At 34.0% G+C, this 23370-nt stretch overlaps 2 protein-coding genes and 1 pseudogene across 6 annotated transcripts; 1 reads left to right on the top strand and 2 right to left on the bottom strand.

Moving 5' to 3' along the window:
• Positions 1-262: 262 nt before the first annotated feature.
• On the bottom strand, positions 263-5654 carry FATB (fatty acyl-ACP thioesterases B). Of its 5 annotated transcripts, XM_088880597.1 has the most exons (8): positions 5413-5654; positions 4533-4577; positions 3908-4453; positions 3661-3794; positions 3429-3542; positions 2901-3072; positions 2749-2817; positions 263-846 (listed from the first exon to the last, which is right to left on the bottom strand). In XM_088880597.1, exons 3-8 carry the CDS (start codon positions 4421-4423, stop codon positions 577-579), a joined length of 1275 nt encoding a protein of 424 aa, XP_088736723.1. In that variant the 5' UTR covers positions 4424-4453; positions 4533-4577; positions 5413-5654; the 3' UTR covers positions 263-576. The 5 variants fall into 5 exon arrangements, with proteins under 5 accessions (XP_088736723.1, XP_011078334.1, XP_011078336.1 ...); XM_011080032.3 differs by having other exon boundaries at positions 3908-4577; positions 5326-5654; XM_011080034.3 differs by lacking the exon at positions 4533-4577 and having other exon boundaries at positions 5326-5654.
• Positions 5655-12113: 6459 nt separating this feature from the next.
• LOC105162097 (DnaJ/Hsp40 cysteine-rich domain superfamily protein) lies at positions 12114-15229 on the top strand. Its single transcript, XM_011080036.3, has 5 exons — positions 12114-12273; positions 12468-12556; positions 12987-13050; positions 14050-14146; positions 14911-15229. Exons 1-5 carry the CDS (start codon positions 12216-12218, stop codon positions 14987-14989), a joined length of 387 nt encoding a protein of 128 aa, XP_011078338.1. The 5' UTR covers positions 12114-12215; the 3' UTR covers positions 14990-15229.
• Positions 15230-17930: 2701 nt separating this feature from the next.
• Positions 17931-19118, bottom strand: LOC105162098 (putative sugar phosphate/phosphate translocator At4g32390 pseudogene; annotated as a pseudogene).
• Positions 19119-23370: the final 4252 nt, after the last annotated feature.

Below are 23370 nucleotides of genomic sequence, written 5' to 3'. Positions count from 1 at the left end.
TATCAACCAAGAAAATATTATGTCAACAACCTGACTGACTTTTGGCCTCAATTGAATGCGTCTTATTTCTGTGGACTACAATTCTATGGAGAAGCTTAAAACTAATAGACCATTTAATTTTTTGGATCTCTGCCGAAATAGTAGCTTGTGCACCTGCTTTTTCAGCAGCAATCAGCGTTTGCATGTCTAAGTTCATTCAATATATTTAGTTGTGCATTTTCAGGCAGAAAGCTGGTTCAACTGTAATGAAAATGAACCACCATTCACCAAACTTTCCTTGCAAACATTAAATAGTAGCTAGAAAATACATCAGCTGAGGGTACATCCCTTAGTTGGGGGCAGCTGGATATTAAATGACGGCCGAGACAGAAAGAGGGAGGTACTTACAATGACTTAAAAACTGACTGTATCTTTAAGGAATAAAAAAATTACTAAGAATCAGGGGAAAAAAAAAGAAAAAAGAAAACATAAATTAGACTGGATATTACATGGATGGACAAAGTAAAATGATTGAGCACAAGCAGTATTCTACTACACAGCAAGAAAGAGTACCACCTTTTCAGGGAAGACATGGCACTAAGCACTCTCTGCTGGGAGCTCTCCCCAGCTCCCGATCCTGTCAGCATATTTGGGCCTCCACTGTGTCCTTCCCTTGACAATTTCACCACCACCCTCCAATCGAAGCAAATGCTGACACTCAACAAAACCAGAATTTGCCAGATCCCCAACACCCTTATCCACAACGGCAGTGAGGGACTGCAACACACTGTCTCTCATGCACTCCCTTCTATACTCCAGAGTCATACCAGCAAGCTCATGAGTCTCTAAGATTGGTAATGGAGCACTCTGCAAAAAGAATGAAGTAATTGGAATAATACTGACAAAATACACAATAGTAGCATCACAGGGAAAAAACGCCAGATACCATTGTTCTCTTTCCAAAAGTAGAAGAATTATGCTAAATAAAATCATCCAAATAAAAAAGCAATGAATATAACAGACTTTTTACACCAATCATTTTAGGAAAGGTCAGGCCAAGTAGCACGCTCTTTCTTATATCGTTGCCTCATTATAAAGATGGATCGAAGCCACATATCAGAGGAACTTCCATTCTTTTGCTTGCTTCACTTTAGCTACATTATTAGATTGGAATTGGATTTTGCTTGTTAATCAGTACCTCACCTTTCTTGTAACATTAACATTTAAGCAGATAGCTAATAACATTATTATCATTTTACGTATAACACAAGTCCGTGTATTATGAAATTATACATAACTTTGTGTATAACAATAAATATTAAAACGTTTTCAAGCACATCACATCTATACATAAGCTTTTTACACTGTTATGATATGTAAATTCATACTAGTACATATGTAAAAATTAAATATTATTTAATACATTTATATATGTATATCCAGTATATATACCCACTTGCGCTGCAGGTGAGTAATCACACAAAATTAGTATATAATCACATACACACTATGAACACAGACATTTACATAAACTAGGGATACAGTAAAAGTAATTGCAGATATTAATTTATATAAAATGCATGTGTACAATATATATTGAAGACATAAATATATGCATATCATATAAATAAATCTCTCTACAGAAATTATAATTATGTATCTAATTAGTATATAAATAAACCATAAACATGTTGTACTTGCATATTTGGTGACTTATATATATCTTATTTATAACAAATACATAATATCTACTTAGTTATGCATGCACATGTAATTTACAATATCAAAGAGTGGGGGAGAGATTTTGAGGCTAAGAAGGCAAGTCATAGTTTTGGTTATAATTCTTCACTAATTAAATGGGGATAAATTCTTCCTAGTTTTAGCGGCATCAAGCTATCATTGGCTTTTCAATCTCAATTCACTTACTTTAAAAGACATGAACAGGATTTTGACAGAACTATACATGCTTTTTCCCAGAAATCTCTGTTAAGAGTCTAATTCCTTCTAAAGGATAGGCAGTTAAATATACACTATGCTGCTCCAGAGATACTTTTGGCAATTGGATGAAATTCTCCTAAAAGCAGACAAAGAAAGTCTGGGAACTCAAACTTCCGTGCAACTTTTCAACATGTTCAGGAAAATGAGACCTCTAATATACGATCTAATTGAAACAATGGGCATACTTATGGATGGTAAAGCACCCTCATGTGGGGGACAGAATTGATCCTTGGACCAATGAGGCAAAACTGCATTTGTTCCCAGTTTAAAGAGAGCACATTCTCCAGATGTAACGCAAAAAGATACCTCAAGGGACAACCAGAAAAACATTCAGTAAAGTCTTCACAGATAATACATGTAATTTTTGTCTCTTGCAAACATATAATGGATATATTAAAGTTATGACCAATATTATTGCTCAGATTATAGACTTCCCATATGTTGCATAGACATGGGGATTTGACTAATTCTTTATTGGCATATTATGCATTTCATCATCCATGCAGGTGTTGAACCTAGCAAGAAGTCCAACCAAAATCACTACATACCAACTGTGGAGGTAGACGCACTAAAGGAGAGGTCTGACGGATTGTCTTTAAGCACATTTATTTCATATTTATGAATAAATATACTTTTTGAATAGTTAAAATGAAGACTGTTATGAAGAAAACTAGTACTAGAACAAACTGAAAAATAGTTCCAAGCACTTGAATGGAACAAAAAAGCAGTAAAAACTTGCCAAAGGCAAAAGGACAGGCCAAAAAGAATTACCTCAAGAACCCAACCAACATATTTTACGTTATTCACATGTTGGTTCACATCTAAGTCACTCCATCTAGGCTGCATACAAAGAACATATGCCTTAAGAAAGCCAGAAAAACTTGAAAGTAGGCTACAGAATTAGAGAATAGCCTGCCGCTTACAGTCAAACCAGTACGGATATAGTCTGCAGTGTTATCATCAAGCTTTGGTAGCTTCCTGCTATCATCATCCACTATAGGTGGAGAATCAACAAAATAGCCACCTATTTCTTCTCGAACCTCATCCGGAATTTTTGATAATCTCCTCGTCTCTTTATTCATCATCACCCACAAACTGCCATTATTTCAAAATGGAACAACCAAGACAACGAATTATTCGCTTAGCAAACTGGAATCCACAGCTTATAAATACATACAGCTCTATATTCCACATTTCTAACTAAACAAATCCCTTAGAATTTCAAGACCAGAATATGAAGCTTGAAAGCAGAATCCAAGCACCATTTTCCCCTCTCCTCACTCTCAAAAGTAACTTAATCCAGTTCCTCATAATAAAAGGAACTGCTTCATTCAGTAACAACCCACTATTTGACATAAAGGCTACAGCAAGTCTACTTAGAAACAGAAGGAACATGAAAAAGTTATTCAAATAGGAAAATTGCTATGCATGTAAATTATATATTTTATAACCTTGTAGCCCGAGTTAGTATGTCGCCAGTATTGCTATCACGCACAAGCCAATCTCGACGCATACCATTCTTCCCAGATGCAGCTACCCAGGTATCTACCTGAACAACATCACCCCTGCAAGGAAAACATCTCAAGCCATCAAATGAACTAATTACATAACATTTATACAAAGTGCCGAAGAAAATGACAGTATCATCAAGCTTGCTTAAGTGTTTCTGTTCATTAACCATACCATGTAGGATAACGATCCACAAGAACCTGCATTTTAGTAACTACCCAAATCAAGTTTCTTTTGCACATCTCTGGTGTTGAACCAAAGCCATCAGCAAGCAGGCCAGCATTCTTTACATGGTTTAGAGCTGTTTCCTGTAGAATTGTGCAAATTCATCAACCAAGCGTGAGCCAAAAATCTAATACTTTATAATTATTAAAGAAGGTTAACACATCAATGAATTATATTAATGAATTCTAGCAAGCACCTGCAAATGATTCATCAGTGTCTCTACCGAAGCAGTCCGATCGGCCCCTATCTCATATGACCTAATACTGAAGTTTTGACGAAATACCAATCCATCCTGCACAATCCTCCCCAAGCCGAAAGGATCAACAAGCATATCTGGCCGTTTTGGTTTCCAATCAAGCATCATCCATTGCTTCTCTGCAGCCAAAAATATTGTAGTAATGGCAGCAAGGAGCATGCTCCAGTCAGGCAATTGGTTAATAAATGTCCGTGGGGGAGGTGACACGGCCACCTCATCCTCAGCCTTAGGACCATCTATAACTCCAACCTTAGTCCCATTAACCTTAGGAGGAGCTTGTGCATTGGCATTAACCCGTAATTTTCCTGAAGATGAGGATTTTGATTTAGCACTAGTTCCACGAGCATCAACATTTGCAGGAATACTTCCTCCAACCTTTCCCAATGTTTTTCCAGAGGAGTCTGAAGCTGGAGAAGCTATTGGGAGAAATGCAGAAGTTGCAGCAGTGGTTACCATGATGTAGTTGTGGCAACGGACCGCCAAAGTCTATGAGAAGAATAGATTCGTGTGAAACCCAAAATTTAAAATTTTTCAGTAAATTTAACCCACAAGGGTATGGACCAACTAGGTCAAATATCACCAAAATTCTCCGAAGAGTGCCATGTCCTCTCTGCAGAACAGGTGCAATGCACAAATCAGAATATGCAAGTAACCACTTTACACAGCAGGAATCATTTCATTATTACAATTCCTCCCCCTAAAAGGTCTCCCTAAACTGTACACCATTAACTAGTGGAACTTTTATCACTGGAAATTCTTAACCGTGGATTTCACAGTTGAAAAGAACCACAAAAAAATGTATATTAAATCCAATTTTTCCCCACAAAAACAACCTGTTTTGCAGACAGGATCGCGGGAAATGACACAAAGAATTGCATCAACAAGTATATGGATTCTACCAGTTACAAAGGTTCTCAGCTCAGATACTTAGAAATACACAACTTTGAATCATTGAATGCTTATGCGCAAACAAACAAAAAACATTATGTCAATAAAAATTCAAACCCCAAAATTATGACACCTTCACATCAAACCAACAAATTTCAAAACAACTAAATAACTTAAAAAAAAAAAAAAAATCAGATGACAAATAACATGAAAACCCACCAAGGCCAATGGAAACTAAAAGCAGATCTGAACATTCAGCCCCATAAACGACAACGCTAATCACACGACATTGTAACACAAATTCCAAAACAAAAAATTCAACACTTCCTCCACTACAACCCCTCCATCGTCACCCCCAACAAACGGCAAATACAACTACCCGAATCTTGCAGATCGAAAGAAATTAGGGGAAAAAAGAAAAACAAATGAGTTGCAAAGTGTCGAAATCCCAACAAAGAACCCGGACTCACCTTTATAAAGGTCAGAAAAATTTTAGAGAAGCAGTTTATGTAAAATGCGATCAAATAACGGAAATCATCAATAACTGATCGACAAACCCGTTAAAGGAGACCCGCGTGATTTCTAGGGTTTGGGATCGTTTTGAGGCGTTCCCTTCCTTTTTTTCCTATTTCAAACTCTTTTCCTTTTTTCGGGAAGTATCTATTCTAAGTTTTGTTTAAGCGGAGGCTTTTCGAGAAGCAGGAAATTTCGAGAAGAGAGAGAGAGAGAGACAGAGACAGAGAGGAGGAGGACAGCGTATTTCTCGGTGGTAGGCGTTTGCGTTTGCGTTCGCGTTCGGGAACTCCTTTTTATAGTAAATATAAATATAATATAAGACATGGAAAAATAAAAATAAAAATAAAAATAAAACAAATTAACAATATTTGCAATTGCCTACCTGGCCCTCCCGCCTCTCCTTCAACTTCCATATTAAACACCTCCTCTTCCGGACACTACAACCAATTAGACCCCTCTTCGTGTCCTTATTGCCACTCATAATAATAACGCCTTGCAATTATTGTTACGGCGCCTTCTCTTATTTGAGGTTTGGATCGTTAAAGACACAAATTTATGTGCAAAATATTTTTACTTAGAACATATAAGAAATCAAGAAAATTTGTTGAATGATGTTAATGTGTGACTACCTCAAGTTTTTTTTTGGAACTTACACATGTTTCCAACTATTTTATTAATCTTAAAATTGGTCGAGCTGTGTTAAATAGTGTCGGTGTGTCGATAGCTGATGGAGTATAAGTTAGTTCACAAGTATCGGGACATTAATGTGTATGTGTGGGTGCTTGTGAGGAATAAGCTCACTCAACAATTTCGTAGAAAATTCTTTATTGGAGTGATATTGTTGAATTAAAAATTTCATGACGTAGTAGTACGAATTTAATCATTAGACTTGAGGCACCATAGTAATGTTATATTCAGTGCTGTTAAGCTTTAATTTATTCCTTGGTCATCAAGGTTAATAAAAGGAATATTTGGATACAAGTTCATCTAATTTGAAGGTCAATAAGTGGCACGCCAAGGATTCATCTATCAGCATAGGTGACAAAAAATCAATTAATTAGCTATTTTGTAATGTATAGCTAATAATCTTATTCAATGTAAATGTTAAATATCATGAATATAGTTTATTCTTGAGTGGGTAGTAATTTACCCCCATGTGATATTGAAAATGAGCATATTACCCCCTATGAAAAAAATATAGCAATTTATCCCCTGTACTTTTTAAAATGAAGCAATTTACCTCCTTATACAGGGAGGTAAATTACTTCATTTTGAAAAATATAGGGAAGTAAATTATTGTATTATAAAAAATATAGGGAGGTAAATCACTATTTTTTTTCATAAGGGGGTAATTTACTCATTTGCGATATCACAAGGGGGTTGCTTACATTTTTTCATTTATTCTTTAGCCATCTTTGTTGTATTTATTATATATTATTATTGCATTTCATGGACAAGCCCACAAAACTAGTTAAATCAATGAAGTTGGATGGCGCATTTGACAGCAACTTTAAATCAACTTTCGAGGATCCATCTAAAACATTCCAGGTCGATAATCCTAAAGAATGGGTATTAAGGAGTTTAGTAGAGAATTCACTAAGTGATGCATTCATGTGATGAATGTCGCGTTTCATCGATAACAGACGTATACATCTATGCACTTTAATGGTGCTTGACAAGTGAATTGTCAAAATCACTAAATTGACTTGTAGGAGTTGTCATATGGAAGCTCGTCCGGTATAATTGGTATGACTATAAGTCCTTAGTAGCGATAGTACGAAAATTAGTCCTCGGACCTGATGAGCCATAGTAACCTTGTGTATTTAGGCCTGTATTTTGGTCCTGGCTAATCTGACTGCAGTATTACGTGGTTGCCGAAATTCTGCACCAATGCAGTCAAAACATAAATGGACGGTGGTGCATTCTAAGGAGTTGATCGCCCATTATGAGATGGTGGCAATCTCCTATGTCTTTGGACTATGTTAATTGCTAGAAGTTTATGGCCACAACTATTGATCAAATAGAAAAATAGTTTCTATGTTGGTTAATGAAAATCACAGTCAAGAGTAGATACATAGTTATAGAGATCACGTATGAGAACTGATTTAGAATTCATGTCCTGGACTTTAATAGGGAGATAGCTTGATGGAAGGACAATATCTATATGGTACGCACACTTAAAGGTTCAGACCAATTTCATCTATTTTCTAGTGTCATGAACCATTGCTAGGAGGCAACTCATGGTAAAGGGTACTTTTGGATTAATGAGTTGATAAGGAGTGATAAATTAAATATGATTCAATTAATCTCAAGTTAGTTATTAGATTAAATTGTATATGTGATACAAACTCAAGTCTAATTAAAGGAGGACCTACAAAACTCACACACAGAACACTAACGATATTGGAGAATTAATTTTGGATGAGAATAAATTATTGAATTAATTTCAGAAGAGATATATGGGGATTAATCTAAAGGAGCCATTTGGGGTGCACCAGGTGGTTCAGCCCCAGCCCCAAGGCACTGGTAGTTCGCACCCATCTCGAGTCCAGCTCGAGCCCTCAAGTGTTGGAAGGAGGCGCATATTGTTGCGTTCCATGGGTTTTGAACCCAGGTCAAAAAAATAGTAAATGCTAACTTTAACCACTACACCATTGAATATTTTTCATCAATTTTTGTTTTCATTTTCTATTAGTAGAGGTTGTTTAGAGTTATGGCATTTATTTTAATCATTCTTTTCGCCAAATTATTTCATTTGTTTTGAGGAATTAGGCGTCATCTTCGAGAGATGAGACTTCCCGTACCCAATTCTTACATGTGGTGACGAAGCCCCCAAGACCTTGGAGAAGGTGGAGCGGAGCATTTTTTTTTTTTTTTTTTTACGGATGTTGCCTCTTGGGGTGAATTTCTTCCGACTCACATGGTCAGACATTTTGGCATGTAACTTGATAGTATTCTATATTCATAAATGTAGTCACTGCACTTATTTAGTTGTTGTTTTGTTCTCTTATGACTTTTATTCGTCGAATGTTACCTCAACGGATGTTTTTGCTCATGCCCCGAAATTAGGTTTACCAACTTCGGAAAGGGGGGGGGGCAAAATTTTTCGAGTCCAATATTTTTTTATGAGGGGACATTGCCTCAAGAATTTTTGATAAGGGGATGTTGCCTCAAAGGATATTTCATGTCCCAGAGTCGGTCTTTTACCAACTTCAAAGGGATGTAAAGTTTTCAGGGCAACATTATTGATGGGAATCTTAATGAAGTTTCATCTATGGGGTCTTGAGGCAATAGCGATTTTTGCTTATATGGCAATGACGACTTTTGCCTCTAGGGTACTCTTGAAACTTCAAGGATCTCTAGATCTAAATTAATTTGGTTTGTTAGGACTACGATAAGAAAACTAACTTCATTACTTAAAATTCAGAATACAATATTTTAGGAAAAATCAAAAGGGGAGAAGGATATGTTGAGCTACTACTCGAGTTTTCTCTTATTACAAGTGAATAGCCAGAAAATAATTTTTCTCGCTACATGAACTTAGGTTCACTCTTTCGTGGCTTGCTGATCTTTCTGAGGGATAATTACCATCATGAGGAGTTGGCACATACGGACCACGGTCAAATTGACGTCCTTGTAGATAGTGGTTGATAAATTCCTTCAAATGTCTCCGCTAGATCAATTTTTCTATCTCATTGTTCAGGTGATGGCATTCCTCCATCGTGTGCCCCCTATCCCGATGAAAACGACAATACTTATCAGATTGGAGTCTCTTGGGGTTATCATTCATCTTTGTCGGCCATTGACTGATTCACCCAAAAAAAAAAATCACCCAAAAATTACACATTTAACATACAATAATTCACCCAAAAAACTATTCATTCACATATTATATATTTTACATACAATAATATTCACCCAAGATTTACACATTTTACATACAAAAATTACACATATTACAGACATAAAAAATTACACATATTACAGACATAAAAAATTACACAAAAATTTCGTTCAAAAACTTACACACTTTACATACAAAATTGTACATATCACATACATAAATAAAATTACTAATCTTGTTTTGGGTTAATGGTGGTGGGCAAGCGAGTGGTGGCGGTGGTGGGCTAGCGAGTGGTGTGGGCGGCTGGAGGCAGTAGCGAGATAGGAGGGGGAGAGAAAGACATATACACAGAGGAGAGAGAGAGAGAGAGAGAGAGAGAGAGAGAGAGAGAGAGAGAGAGAGAGAGAGAGAGAGCAGTTTTGCTAAGGGGTAGATTTACATAACAGTGATAATTTTGGTAAGGGGTAGATTTACAGTTCAATTTTTGGAAGGGTCATTTTTATTATGACCGTTCAAACAATAAAACAAATAGGAACAATTATTTATCAGCTAAACCTTTCTTATTTGGAAAAACGACGTCGCTTTTTCGGATCCCAATATTGTAACCGATCCTACCATGTTAAAGAACCGTTCCTAATAATATTCCAAATAAATATTTATTTTTCAAAAAAATAAATAAAAATTATAAAAAATCCTTACCGCACACTTTAATGAACAAAGAAAAGTATATAATGAATGGATTAAGACTATTGACAACATAAAATATTTTTCATGAGATTGATATATGTGCTCTATATGAAATATATCTATATATTCAAATTTGTTTGTATTACATAGATGTAACTAGTATCTTATATTGTTGTATTGTATCACCTAATCAGACCGTTAAAAATTTGATCAGGCCCTTAGATATGATTAAATAGATAAAAGGCTATATTTGATAAAGTTTTGGACATTTTTGTTGCAAAGATATTTAGATATCGTATTTGGTTCGTAATAAGAGAGATTCAAAATGGTGCAACCTTCAATAGGTCATGTGATTTTAAATCAGACTGTTAGATATATTCAAATACACATAATGCTATACGTGTTTAAGTTTGAAAATAATCCGCCTTGCGGATGTTAAGTTATCATAATCGAAACGTACACTAGACATTTTTAAACACATTTTCGAACAGCTACGAGTTACATTAGGAATGGTGATGATAATTTAAAAATTAGAACAGTCGATGAATACAATTACGAAAGGTGAATTTAAAATAAATTTTGAAACGATTTAGGAAATTTAACTATTTCAAATTTTAAATTTCCACCTATTTTCCAGAATGCGCCATATTAAATTATATTGGAACTGGTCTTGGAAAGGGCAATTCGAAAAGTAGTCGTTCTAAATTTTAAATTTCCCACTTACTTTTCAAAAAGCGCTATACTAAATTATTATATAATTGGATTTGAAACGGTCAAATTGAAATAACCGTTCCTACTGCAGATTTAACAAAAATATCATTCGGATTGAAATATTTTTTGGAACGGCGACCTTGGAATGATTTTTGAAACTCCACAGAAAGCCGTTAGAATATAGCCATTGCACCACATTTAGAAACGGGACCACGGTCTGGAATGCAAAAAAGGCCGTTAAAATTTAGCCATTGGAATGGGTCTTATAGTACAATATTTCCTATCTACTGAACCTGTGCCAAATTTATATCTCTCTTTGGAACTGTACTTGGAACACAAACTATATTCCACAAATACCATACTTAGGAACAAGTTTTGTAATACAAGCATTTCTAAGGATTGTAACCGTCTCAAATTGTAACTCATTTTGAAACGATTTTCTTCATTGCCCCATATTTCAATGGTTTTTGGACCGCATTTTGGAATGGTACCCATCTGCAATTGATTGTTCGTTCCAATGGTTATAAAAGAATTTCAAACTGCGTTATAATATTTTACCGTTTTGCTTCCAGCACGATAATAGAAATACATCTTGTAACTCAATAATTAGAATGGTTCTTGTAACGGTCTTGCCATTTCAAAAATAAAGGATGAAATATAAGAGGATATGACGTCAACGACCTTACTCCGTTCTTCAAAAGTTCCAATGACCGTCCCAATTAGGAACGATTTTTTGTAACGTCGCGTTATCCATCCCAAATCCCGCAGTTTTTTGTAATGAAAGATAAGAACACGACACAGTATTGGCACAGTTATGTCTAATATGTATTTTTATTATATATATTCAATTTATCATAAAATTAAAATATGCAATACAAAAAATATCAATATAAAATATAAACTAAGCATGTCTTACATCTACATTTTTAACTAAATGTAGCTTAAAAATATAGACAATTAATTTATTTTAAAAAGTATGCAATAAAAAAATTTCAAAAATTTAAATTAGTTAAATTATCATGAACATCTCTCGAATATTTTAATAGTTTCATCCTAATACTCTTAATTTGAGAGGAGTAAATTAATTCTTCTTTTCTTTAAAAAGACAACTGATCAAAGTTTTTTTGAAATTATAAAAAAAAAAATTCAAAATGTATCTAAAATATGTCGGACACACTTATGACGTGTCTGACGCCGTATTTGAGCTCTCACACAATCAAGTGAAGAGTAACACTGTACCTGTGCAATTTTAATTAGTTTGTTACTGTTATTTCCAAGAAGCAATGCCTATTTGTATGGTAGAAGTCTATAAACTTGTACAATACAATGAAATCAAACAGAATTTTATTAGTATGAATCAGGCCATGTCGCATTCATTGTTTCATTCAATATCTGAATGATATCTAGGATGAAGTTGTAATATTTTAATGAACCAGGGTTATTTTTGTAAATAGACTACCAAATAAGTTGTAAAAGATAATATCTTCTCAAAGCTGGGGCGGGCCTTATCTAGATATATTCTCAAACAGCTCCCGTCCCTCTGCTGAAAACTCTAAAAACAAGAGAGGAAAAGGAAATCAATTTCAACATCTCTTCACAGAAATGGCGAACTCTCTTTGTTTTTCACCTCTGATTTCCTTCAACACCGCTGAAAAACCTGGTAACTCCTTCATCTCTGTGTCCGTGTACGTATGTTTCTGTAATGGGTTTTGTATTCTTCGTTTTTGTGTTGCATACTGATTTAATTGATTTACATCTACTGGAATTTGGATGCGTCTGTGTAGAAGGTTAATGCAAGTGAATTTGTTACTCATGCATACTCTTAAATGTTTTAAACTTGAATTTCTCTTTCAGGACCTGTAAGTCTCCATGCTGGTAGGAAAGTCAATTGGCTATCTGATGCCACATACAGCTCTAGAACTGCTGATTTCAGAGTTTTAAAGGTAGTTTGGCAGTTGGTTTTTCAATGTTGTGATTATCGCCTGGTTTAGAGCTCACAGGGCTGAATGGAGTGTTATTGAATGGAGCATTTGCATTGGGATTATCGATTTCATGTTCTTAGCCAAATGAAAAGCATCATATTCTTATCAATTGCATTGTCATGGCTCAAAGAAATTGGTAGCGTCGAGCCATTAATTGCACACAATTTTTGGCATATAAATTAGATGGAGTTCCATTTGAAAAGCTTCCTCTCATACAGTTTAATACATTGGTTCTTGAGTACACATTAGCTGGCTGTTTACTATTTGGCTTCGTTGGGTTTTCTGTTCTTGCCTTCTTATAATCATTTCCGTTTCTCCCTTTGTGCCTTTTACCATCACACGGTGTTTTCGCTGATTTTTGAATTTCACTTTGTCTTGTTCTAATTTACAGGCCGCAGACAAAAAATCTAGCACCAAAACGACTAGCATTCTCTGTACTGATTGTGAGGGAAATGGTTAGTGGAAGACTATTTGTCTCCTTTTGTTCTCATGTTGTTCCAAATGTTTGCTTAACATTGGTTCCCTTCCCAAACTTTCTGTTTTGTACTGCTAGATCATATCTTATTTGTAGTTTGTTGAGCACGAATGTAATTTCTTTGGTTATTTGAAGACATTGCATCTTATGAACTGCTAATTAGAGTGAAAGCTTGAAGAGAGGTTTCAGTTTAATCTATCTTCAAGCTCGGAAAGAACCAAAATTTCCTTTGCTTCAGTCTAGCTGAGCCGGAGGTAACTTTGGCTGATCTAGGAATATTAACTCAATCAGAAGGTGATTCAATGGAGCTGGCTCTGCATTAAGATAATTTTTTTAATGAAGTAGGTGAATGATCAGCGGAAGGCTCTGATGATAAACATCGGCTAAGAGCCGCCCACCAGCCAGTGGTCTTTTCTGTTTTACACTCAGATTTGTAGTATTCAACTTTGATATATATCCTGATTCTGCTAGAAGTTTTATGCATTTTCCTTTCCACAAATTTGTATGTAGTAGGAAGTAATGGAGAAAGTATTAACCTGGAACTGCTTAGCTGGTTTTCCTTCAATTTTTATTATAAGATTAGTGTTACACTATCAACGGGAAGGGAGAAATGAGGGTTTATTTGAACAAATTGGTTAAGGAACTCTTAGTGGATGGTTTCTTAACTCTTCTTTCTTCATTCAATCTCCATCTACATTACTTCTCATTAATTTGTCCTCTCATATCTCTGATTTTAGGTACAAAAAAGATAATACCAATGGTGGATATATTTTCTTGGCATTTGTGCTGCTCTCTTCACAAAATACTTTATAACCTGTGTATTTCTTCTAATTCCAATACCTCCTAAATGTTAAGACACAAAAGTTACTAACTCTATGAAGTATCTTTCCTTGAGTATTTGCTGATAAGCAAAACGTTTTCTTTTCTCTTGACGGAGGTTTGAGCTCACTGTCCTTCCTTTCTGCTATAAACTTATTAGGTGCAAAAAAATGTCCCCAGTGTGAAGGTACTGGAGTTAATTCAGTGGATCACTTTAACGGGCAGTTCAAAGCTGGCACCTTGTGTTGGCTTTGCAGGTACGCCGTTAATTACTTATTGATATTTTTTGGATTGATGCACTCTGAACCAAGACAATATAAGTTTGGGTCTACGCTTTTTGATTTTCCCAATTAAGTTTGTCACTTCGAGCTCTAGCCTGTCATTGAAGCATCCTACCTAGAGCCATCCAAATTGACAATATCATTGGAAGTACTAAAATGAGCCCCTTGGTGGTGTTCTAGAGAAATAATGACTAAAGTAGATAACTTGTCATACTCAATGGCTAATGGGAAAGGCATATTGTGAAGATTTGTAGGCATTTATTGAAAGCTAAACTTTGCAAAGCAGCATATTCTCTCGTGGAGCCAGTACGAGTCATCATTTTCTTCTTCCGTCTCATATATGTTCTCTAAATGTGTGAGGTTTATCAAATTTGCTAGTTGCTCATACCATTCTTTACTTATTGTCCATACTTATAAAGGAACTCCACATGTGAGATAGTCATACGTCCTCCACCCCCATACTCTTGAAACAAATTGTACGATAGACTAATAAAAAATCTGTTTCTTTTATGACTTCTTGTGAACATCTTTAGTACATCTTCGTTGTTAGCAAATCTTAGTTACAAGCAGAATCTGGCCAGGTTGCTCCTTGCTGGAACCTATGCCGTTGTTCAGTACCTTGCTATCTTGTACTGGCTTGCTGTTGTGACTTCTGATTTTTTGCTTCAAGTGTTTCTCTGGTTCAATCTCGCACTAACTACCAAATATATTACTGACTACTTGATATTCACCTTCCATAGGGGTAAAAAGGAGATCCTTTGTGGAAATTGTAATGGTGCTGGCTTCATGGGTGGTTTCATGAGCACATTCGAAGATTAGCATTAAGAATGTTGAATCTGTCAACATCTTCAGTACTATTCATCTTTGATTTTGTTGTATCAATTTTGTCAAGAAGGCTGACACAAAGCAACAGGTAAGGGTATGGATCTAGTGCTTTAGCAAATTGGAAAGTTCAGAAGAATTCTAGAATTGTATTTATATTTTTGGTATATCCTTCATTGTAAGCTTGATACTTGTGGCCACATGCATTAGCTTGTGAGAGTTTGTTTTTAGTTTAAAGCTGGATACTCCTATTCTTTATGTGTTTTTAGTTTATATTGTTTTTAGTCTCGTGGTGGGTCCTCATGGACAAATCAACACCAAAATCGGGCGAGTCCTATTTTTTCTTATGACTCGCTGTCCATCTTAGTCTCTATTTTTCAAACCTGAATTAATGAGGCGGGTTCAGAATAGGTTTTTTTGGCCTAGTCGTGTACTCACATTATGCTTTGCATTGCTTTTAAGCGACTGATGCCGTTTACAATCATCGACAAAAACACAAAAGAAGTTGCTATGGAAGTGCACAATTGAAGAATGCAAAGTGGGAAACACCAACAAAGGAGAAACATTCATGAAAGTTATAGTAACCCACTTGAGATTAGTTCTGTCATATGTGCAATTCCCTGTGATAAGACTTCAGTCATGTTAATATGTGATATTTTGAAAATATCCTTCCGCAAATTTTAAATATAATTTGAGTATTTACAAATTAGAAAAGCTCCATCTGAACGTTTCAATTATCCTATTTTGAAAATCATGAAGTCCTAAAAGAACAAAAAATAAGACCACCATAAACACATAAGAGCTACCATACGACGATGTTAGAAATGATAGCTAAATCGCACCATACTTCATATCTATGATCTTTGACATTATTAAATGGTAGTTGTATATGTCTCTGTGATAGTTTTGAATTTTTTTTAAATACTTCATCATCTCGAGCAATATTATTGAAACTTTCAGGTGCATCTTCTCCAATTGGTATAAATCAATGTGAGAGATCATATTTCGAGCATATATTGAACAATTGATTGATTTCAGAAATCATAATATGTCATCGATTTTCATTTAAAGCAGTTTGCGGCGAATATTTTAAGAAATCATAGCAATGGGACAATTTTTTTTTTTTTCTTTGTAGTGTGTATTATATTAACTTATTAATGAAGAAAATATAAATACAAAATGATGCAATTACCAAAGAAAAATCGTATATTGTATCTAATATATTAATTTGAAAGGCATACTCATATTAAAGAAGAAAATAAAAATAAAATATCAGTTACGTCACTTAATTATAATTGATTAAGAATTCGATAAAAGTTGAGAAAGTTAAATCATAAACAAATCTTGATGAGAAATATGGTGCATTGATTCATCAAGATATGTAGAAGAAAGCAAATTAGAAAAATAAAGAATACAAATCAATATAAAAAAAAAATAGAAGATTACTGAAAATTTAATATTATCAATAATTATATATATATATATTTAGTGACATGAATATTTATTTTTGTCAGAATAATAAATTTTTATGATTTTAGTAATTACTATTATTTTGTCACTATATGTGTCACAAATTATATTTAATTAGTAACAACTTTAAAGCACAATTTTTGCCACTAATAAATATATAGTTACAAAATAAAACTTGTTGTCATATATGTAATATATATTTATAATAATAACTTTAAGAATTACTTTATAGTTTCTCACTAATATCTAATTTTTGAAAAAGATTGAAATTTAAATTCCAAGTGATATAAAGAGAAACTTAAAGAACCAAAAAAATACATGCAAACCAATTAAGAGTTTTAAGACTTGTTCATGACCCAACAATATGCCAATAGTTTGTAGGACTAGAGGCATTTTTTGTCCTTTTAACTTTAGTTATTTTTTATTTTAGTCCTTTATCTTTTTAAAGTTTCAAAATGGTCCTGTAATTTTGAATTTGCTTAAATCCAGGATACTAGTAGCCAGATTTTGTCTAAACTTGCTGGAAAATGACACCAAAATCTGACGTGGCTTTTCAAATTGAGGGAAGTGATTTTATGGCTAAAGTTATATGATGTGGCAATTAAATGGCTTTAATAAAAAAGAATAAAAGGTGACGTGACTATGACATGAAAGAAAAATAATATTTAGATTATATACATACATATATTAAGTTGAGGTGGTGGTTGGCCGTCTCCGTCAACACCCAGCACGAAAGTGGGCGATATGTTGCCCAGCTTGGGTGATGACAACTTGCCCTAAATCTGGGCGACTGCGAGAAAAAGGAGAGGAACCTTCACCCTTGGCGGCAACGATGCCCCTTTCTTCTTTGGGTGACCGTCGCCACCACCTATATACATGTATATATTATGTGTAATATATATATTTATGTGTGTATATATATATATATCATAAATACATATATAACTTAATGCCACATCAGATTTTTTTTAAAATAAAATTAAAGACATGCAATTGCTATGTCATATATAATTAGCCAATAAAATCACTTCCCCCAAATTAAAATGCCACGTCAGATTTCGATGGAATTTTCCGACAAGTTTGATCAAAATCTGACGATTGATGTCCTAAAATTGAACAAATTAAAAGGTTACAGGACCTTTTTTCAAACCGTAAAAAGATAAAGGACTAAAATGAGAAAGAACTAAAGTTAAAAAACGAAAAATACCTTTAATCCTAGCTTTTATTTTATGAATACCTAGTAAAAATCTTAAATAATTCCTTCTTTACTTATATAAAACACTTGGTATTATTTTATTTTTTTCCAAATTAAGTTTTCAAACAATAAAATAATTCTGTTAAAATAATATAAACCATGTGCAATACGCAAACTTTATAAATTCAGAAAATGATAAATGAGAGCACCACATTGAACAAATTCCTAATGCTGGAGACCTAGAAAAGAATCTAAGTAAGCCACATCTATTCATCCTCAAGAACAATCTTATGAAATTCTATTTCATGCCTAAATGTTCCCTTTCTCGTCGCAACAAAAACCCATTTCATGCATGGGAGATCAAACACCATCCTATGTATCAATCGTGTGACTCGTTCTTCTTGCTTCCACTACTCTCCTCGTTCTTTTCCGCCAACAACATTCCAGCTTCCTCATCAGATTGTTGAGACTTCTTTTGAGTTTCCTTGGCCTTCAGCGCTTGCAATTTGGAGTGATTGTAATAACCCACACCCAAGAACGCCAATGCATAACCAAGTAAGTTGATAGGAGTCACCGTATCCTTAATCACAGACCAAGAGAAGGCGATCAAAAGCCAATCCTTCACCACGCCGGCCACGTTCATGGTCAAGGCAGATGTCTTCCCAACAAGCAAGAACACAGCCAGGTTCAGCGCAAATGCGCAGAATGAATTGGTCCCGAAAATCACGAAATCAAGATGGAAGCTTGATTTCTCCGTCAGAATGGGATACTCGACGTAAACCCACGGAAGAAACAAGAAAACCAAGCAACATGGAGCTACATAATAAAGGGAGGTGATGGGATTGAGGGAGATACCCCTAGAAGTAAGTAAGATCTGAATCATGACAAGCCTGGTGGCCTCAAAAGCGACAGCACCGAGTTGAAGAACAACGCCCATGGAATCAAACTTTGCCTCACCATATGCCGCAATCGCAACCCCAATTGAGATAGAGATCATATTAGCCATTGTCTCGGATTTGAAACTCTCCTTCTTGAACATCACGCCTATGGTGTATACGGCAACAGGCATAAGGGCCTTAAGCATTTGGATGAAGGACACGGAAAGATAAATGTAGGCAGAATTAGAAAGCCAAAGGGATAGAGAGTAGAGAAGGCCAATTGGAATTACAGATTTAACGTAAAGATCCCAAGACATGGTGACGGGATCGACAACCTTCAGGATGCGTACGAGTATATAAGCTAAGGATGAGCAGAAAGCCATGTGAATCATAGTGAGGGATATGGGGTAAGGCCAATTATACATCTTTGGATCTAGGATGTACTTGTTGTAGACGATCACCATGAAAGAGAGAAAGATCCATATGGCTACATATGTATAGGAGAGAAGGATCTTCTTCAGTACACCTTCGCTCAAAGCCCCACCTTTACCCATTTAGGAATATTGATTGTTCTATAGATTACTCTCTGCTTGTAGCTTATGAAGAAGAAGAGAAGAATGCAAAACACAAAAATGGAAGGAGTGATTTTGTGCCCAGCTGTTGTGTTGTAAATGAATTTTTCTGTATTATGAATGGGTTTGATGTTGACCGAGCAAAAATAATACTTTATCAATTTTTATTTATTTTTTGAAATGACATAAAGTTAAATAAAAACGACTTAAACACATTTTGAATACGTTTCGGATCTCGAAATAATTGTCTGGGATAAACTATAATTACTTGCTTATGTTATTCGAAATATTCACATAAGTTCTCATAAAAAATAAAATATTCTTTTATCTCCCTATATTTTTAAAAAATGTGCAAATTAGCCTCCTCACATAGAGTCAATGTACTCTTTTTTAAAAAATACAAGAAAATAAAATGATCTTTTTGTTTTCGTAGAAGCTTATGTGAATATTTTAAATAACACATGGAGATAAATTACAATTTACCCGCATTGCGCCTTGGTTCTTATTGTCCAAAAACTTAATTTTCTTGGTTTTCACTGTCCAAAAAATTATGCCCTTTCACTATAATGACAAGTATTTATAATAAAATAATGATGGTTGAAATGAAAATATGATTATTTCCTCTAATTAATTGTAGGGATATAACTGTTATTTTCTTATCATGAATAAATTGGTAATTTGATTGGACTATCAACATTGTGTGGTTGTTGAACATTGGGTGGAGCTTGTGGATTTGTAACTCAATATGCATCCATATTTGATATAGAGTTCGAAATCTCCCAATTTGATGTTGGGATTAGAACTCATCTATGATTAATACTATCTATTAGAGTTTGGGTCTCCTAAATACATGATAGGATCAGGATTATTTTAGGATAGACCTTATCTCAAATAGAGTTTATGGTCTTCCAAATATATATATGTAGAGGTATGAACTCCTCTTAGGGATCGAATTGAGTACACCTATAAATAAGGTAAATGGTTATGATCAAAAGAAACAGAAACACAAGTGTGATACTAATGAGTTGATGATAAACACTCTCTCCAAAATATGCAAATTAAGAGGCCACTTGGTTCATTCGCTAAAAAGTTATTCTCACTTGAGATTAACAAGGTTAACTAGAGGAGGCCAATTCACTCGCTAAAGGTTACTATCATTAAAATTCTTTTAAGCAAAAAGAGTTTGTTGGAAAATAAAAGGGCTATTCAAAATCTCTAAAGTGTGTCCACTAAATGCATGCGGACTAGTGAGTATGAGGCATTGAATGATGCAATAGTACTTCTCATATTGTTGGTCAGTGCAATCTCATTTGACCAGTTAAAAAGCGCTAATATTAGCAATTTTGGACAAGGATAGAGAATTATAGGATATGAACATTATTGTTCTATGTACTGACAGTATCATGTATGATTATGTTAGACAAATACTGAGAAATATATGACTGCAAATTAATCATGAATCTAAACTTTTAGCAGTGATATCAACTTGCAAAAATAGAAGAATCGAACATTTTTACAAATATCTAGTAACTATTTGGCACAACATCACTTTGCATTTCACTTGGTTAGATGCACTTTTGAATGTAGCCTACAACATGAAAAAGTGTCTCTACAAAGTTCTCCAATTCTTGTTGATGTGGTAGCAAGCATATGGCATGTACTTAATGAACTGACAAGATATGAATAAAAGTTCATGGAGAATTAGGCGGGTAATATAGATTTCTTAAGAGGAAGATTTTTGAGATATATGAGGTCAATGAGAATCTTAACATGAGAGTAAAGATTCTTAAAGGAGCCTCTTATGTCTTTACAATGATGATATTTTGTTCATCTACAGTTGTAAGAGATGATTGAAACAATTCAAAAGTTAGTGGGAGTGTCTGGCTAGAATAATGATTCGCAAATTCCACAAATAAGTAGGAATATTAAAAATGTTCCCCATAATTATTACACGAATGTTGATGAATCAAGTTTGAGAATTGACTTTACTAATATTTCAAGTGGACAATTGCTTAAAGGAAATTGATAACCCTAATAACTAAGGACGAAGCTATGACAATAGGTTAATTTCTATCTATGTGCATGATCATTGGAAACATATACAGTATGTTTGGTTTCAATTTTGGCCCATCTTTGAGATGGGCCAAAATATAGTATATGTTTGTCTTATTTGGTCTTGTAAGTTTTGAATATATTTTTAATTATTTTAAAACAGTTTTAATTACTTTTTGTCCAAAAAATATAATTAATTAAAAAATAATATTTATTTTAATCACTCACAACTAAATAAAGTATATATATTTTTACACATACATATATATAAATATATATAAAAGAGACATGATTTGACAATGAACAGTACTTTTTGTCTCCCCACTACCCAACATCAAACATACCATACTTATTTTATATTATCTCCAAAAACAAATCCAAATATACACACTATTTCTAACTTATTTTTATTTATTTTTGTTTTTCTCTCTCTATCTTCACAAAACACCCCAAAACAAGTTAAAAACAAAACCAAACATTATGATAGTTTCTAAAAAAGGTTAAGTGCAAAATAGATAGTCTATTATGAGTAAGACATTCTCCAATGGTGAGATTTGTCTGAATTTGCTGGAACCACTATTGTGACTTTCATCTAGGTGTTCACGTATCTAATTGAGAAGTGGATGTGAGGATCAATGTGGGTCTTTATCTAGGTAATTCAAGCAATGAGGCAAACACAAGTTTGATTCTTAAAAGCTCCATTTATAACTTGATGGATTGTTATATTGGATATCAATCTTTTATACATTTGATGTATATATGGCGTAATTAATATTTTACATTATATGTGCTTAATTGTTTATTTGATAGATAATTAGGTTGATCATAAAGTTCATTGGACCTTGTGTGGATGGTTTGCATGTCTCTTTCTTTTAAACACTCTTATCATTTTGTGCCTCTGAATGAGAAGGTTTTCTTTCTTCCTTCATTTGTATTCCCTTCAATTTCTGATTGGAGTTTCTTTTCAGTTGTAATGAATGTAGATTAGATGCGAGGTTTATTATGAATAAATGTCAAGAAGCCATGGGGATACCCATCGAATGGTACCTATGATAGCCCATTATTGTGTTAATTGTTAAATATTGGGTAAATTACAACGACATCCCCTGAGATTTGATATAATTATAAATATTTCATCGTTATTTGAGAAATTGCAATTATCCCTCCAATGTTTGATGAAATTATGTAATCCTTGGATGAAGGTATAAAATTGTCAACTTTTCCCTTACTGTACTTTTTTCATTTTTTTTTAAATAAAAGTTTGTAACATAATCGGACGAGGTGGATGAAATTTTTTTTCAAAATTTATAACAAATATTATCCACTTAATTCATAAAAAAATTCAAAATATTTTTAAAAAAAAAATAAATTTATAATTCTTAGTCCACAAGGCATTTTGGTCAGTTCACCACAAAAATGGATAAAAACCTAACAAAAACTAACAAATTGGACTAATTGTTGGATGGTGGTTAAAATCAGAAGGAGTATTGGTAATTTTCCAAATAACAAGGAGGTATTTATAATTATAGTAAAATTTAGATGAGACCGTTGCAATTTATCCTTAAATATTTCGTAATAAGGTAAGGGTCTATCCTAGAAAAAACCATTGATCCACTGCAGGTTCAGTGGATCGTATAGAACTTGGGCTTGTGATCATCCAATAGGCGCGTGATAGCCTTTATTGCATTTGAATGCATACTTTAATATTTGATATTAACCGAAACATGTAAAATACAAATAGATGATTTGATTAAATAAAATTAACTCTTATTTGGATGGTCCAAATTAATATCAAACTCATTAATGGACTAAAAATAAAATAATTTGATGAAATTCAAGCCCTCCAGCTACAACAATGTAATCTGGAGGCTACCGAAAGACTGTGGATCTCCTTGAGAATGTAGAAGCGTGAGGAACAGGAATCTTAAAGCAAAATATAAAATAATCGAATTAAAGGGGTGTACCCTTAAATCATTACAGGGCATTCAATGCAAGTTAAAGCACAAAGAACATAAAATAAATCATGCATTGTTCGGGTCAAGCATTGTTCCAAATCTCCGAATTTGTTCAGTTAGAGTGTTTCCACAGCACACCTTGAAGTAAATCTAGTTGTGTTGCTAGAAAGAAATGAATCGGATAGCAGAAAATAAAATCGTTTTATACTATCAATTAGTGTAAATGAATTTTTCTAGTTTTAAACTTGAACATCTT

This window comes from Sesamum indicum, linkage group LG5 (assembly GCF_026168435.1).
Source record: "Sesamum indicum cultivar Baizhima isolate 11 linkage group LG5, ASM2616843v1, whole genome shotgun sequence".
In the NCBI taxonomy this organism is placed as follows: domain Eukaryota; kingdom Viridiplantae; phylum Streptophyta; class Magnoliopsida; order Lamiales; family Pedaliaceae; genus Sesamum; species Sesamum indicum.
The sequence above is the reverse complement of the archived record's forward strand: the minus strand, read 5'-3'. Positions and strand labels throughout refer to the sequence as shown.

Bases quoted from the DNA above. Each gene is read 5' to 3' on its own strand.
- FATB (XM_011080032.3), bottom strand. From the start codon at position 4,423: ATGGTAACCACTGCTGCAACTTCTGCATTTCTCCCAATAGCTTCTCCA. The intron at 3,795-3,907 runs GTGCTTGCTAGA...ACAATTCTACAG, and splicing joins CACTGATGAATCATTTGCAG to GAAACAGCTCTAAACCATGT. The intron at 2,818-2,900 runs GTAAGCGGCAGG...CTTTGTATGCAG, and splicing joins ATATCCGTACTGGTTTGACT to CCTAGATGGAGTGACTTAGA.
- LOC105162097 (XM_011080036.3), top strand. From the start codon at position 12,216: ATGGCGAACTCTCTTTGTTTTTCACCTCTGATTTCCTTCAACACCGCT. The intron at 12,274-12,467 runs GTAACTCCTTCA...TTTCTCTTTCAG, and splicing joins CAACACCGCTGAAAAACCTG to GACCTGTAAGTCTCCATGCT. The intron at 14,147-14,910 runs GTACGCCGTTAA...CACCTTCCATAG, and splicing joins ACCTTGTGTTGGCTTTGCAG to GGGTAAAAAGGAGATCCTTT.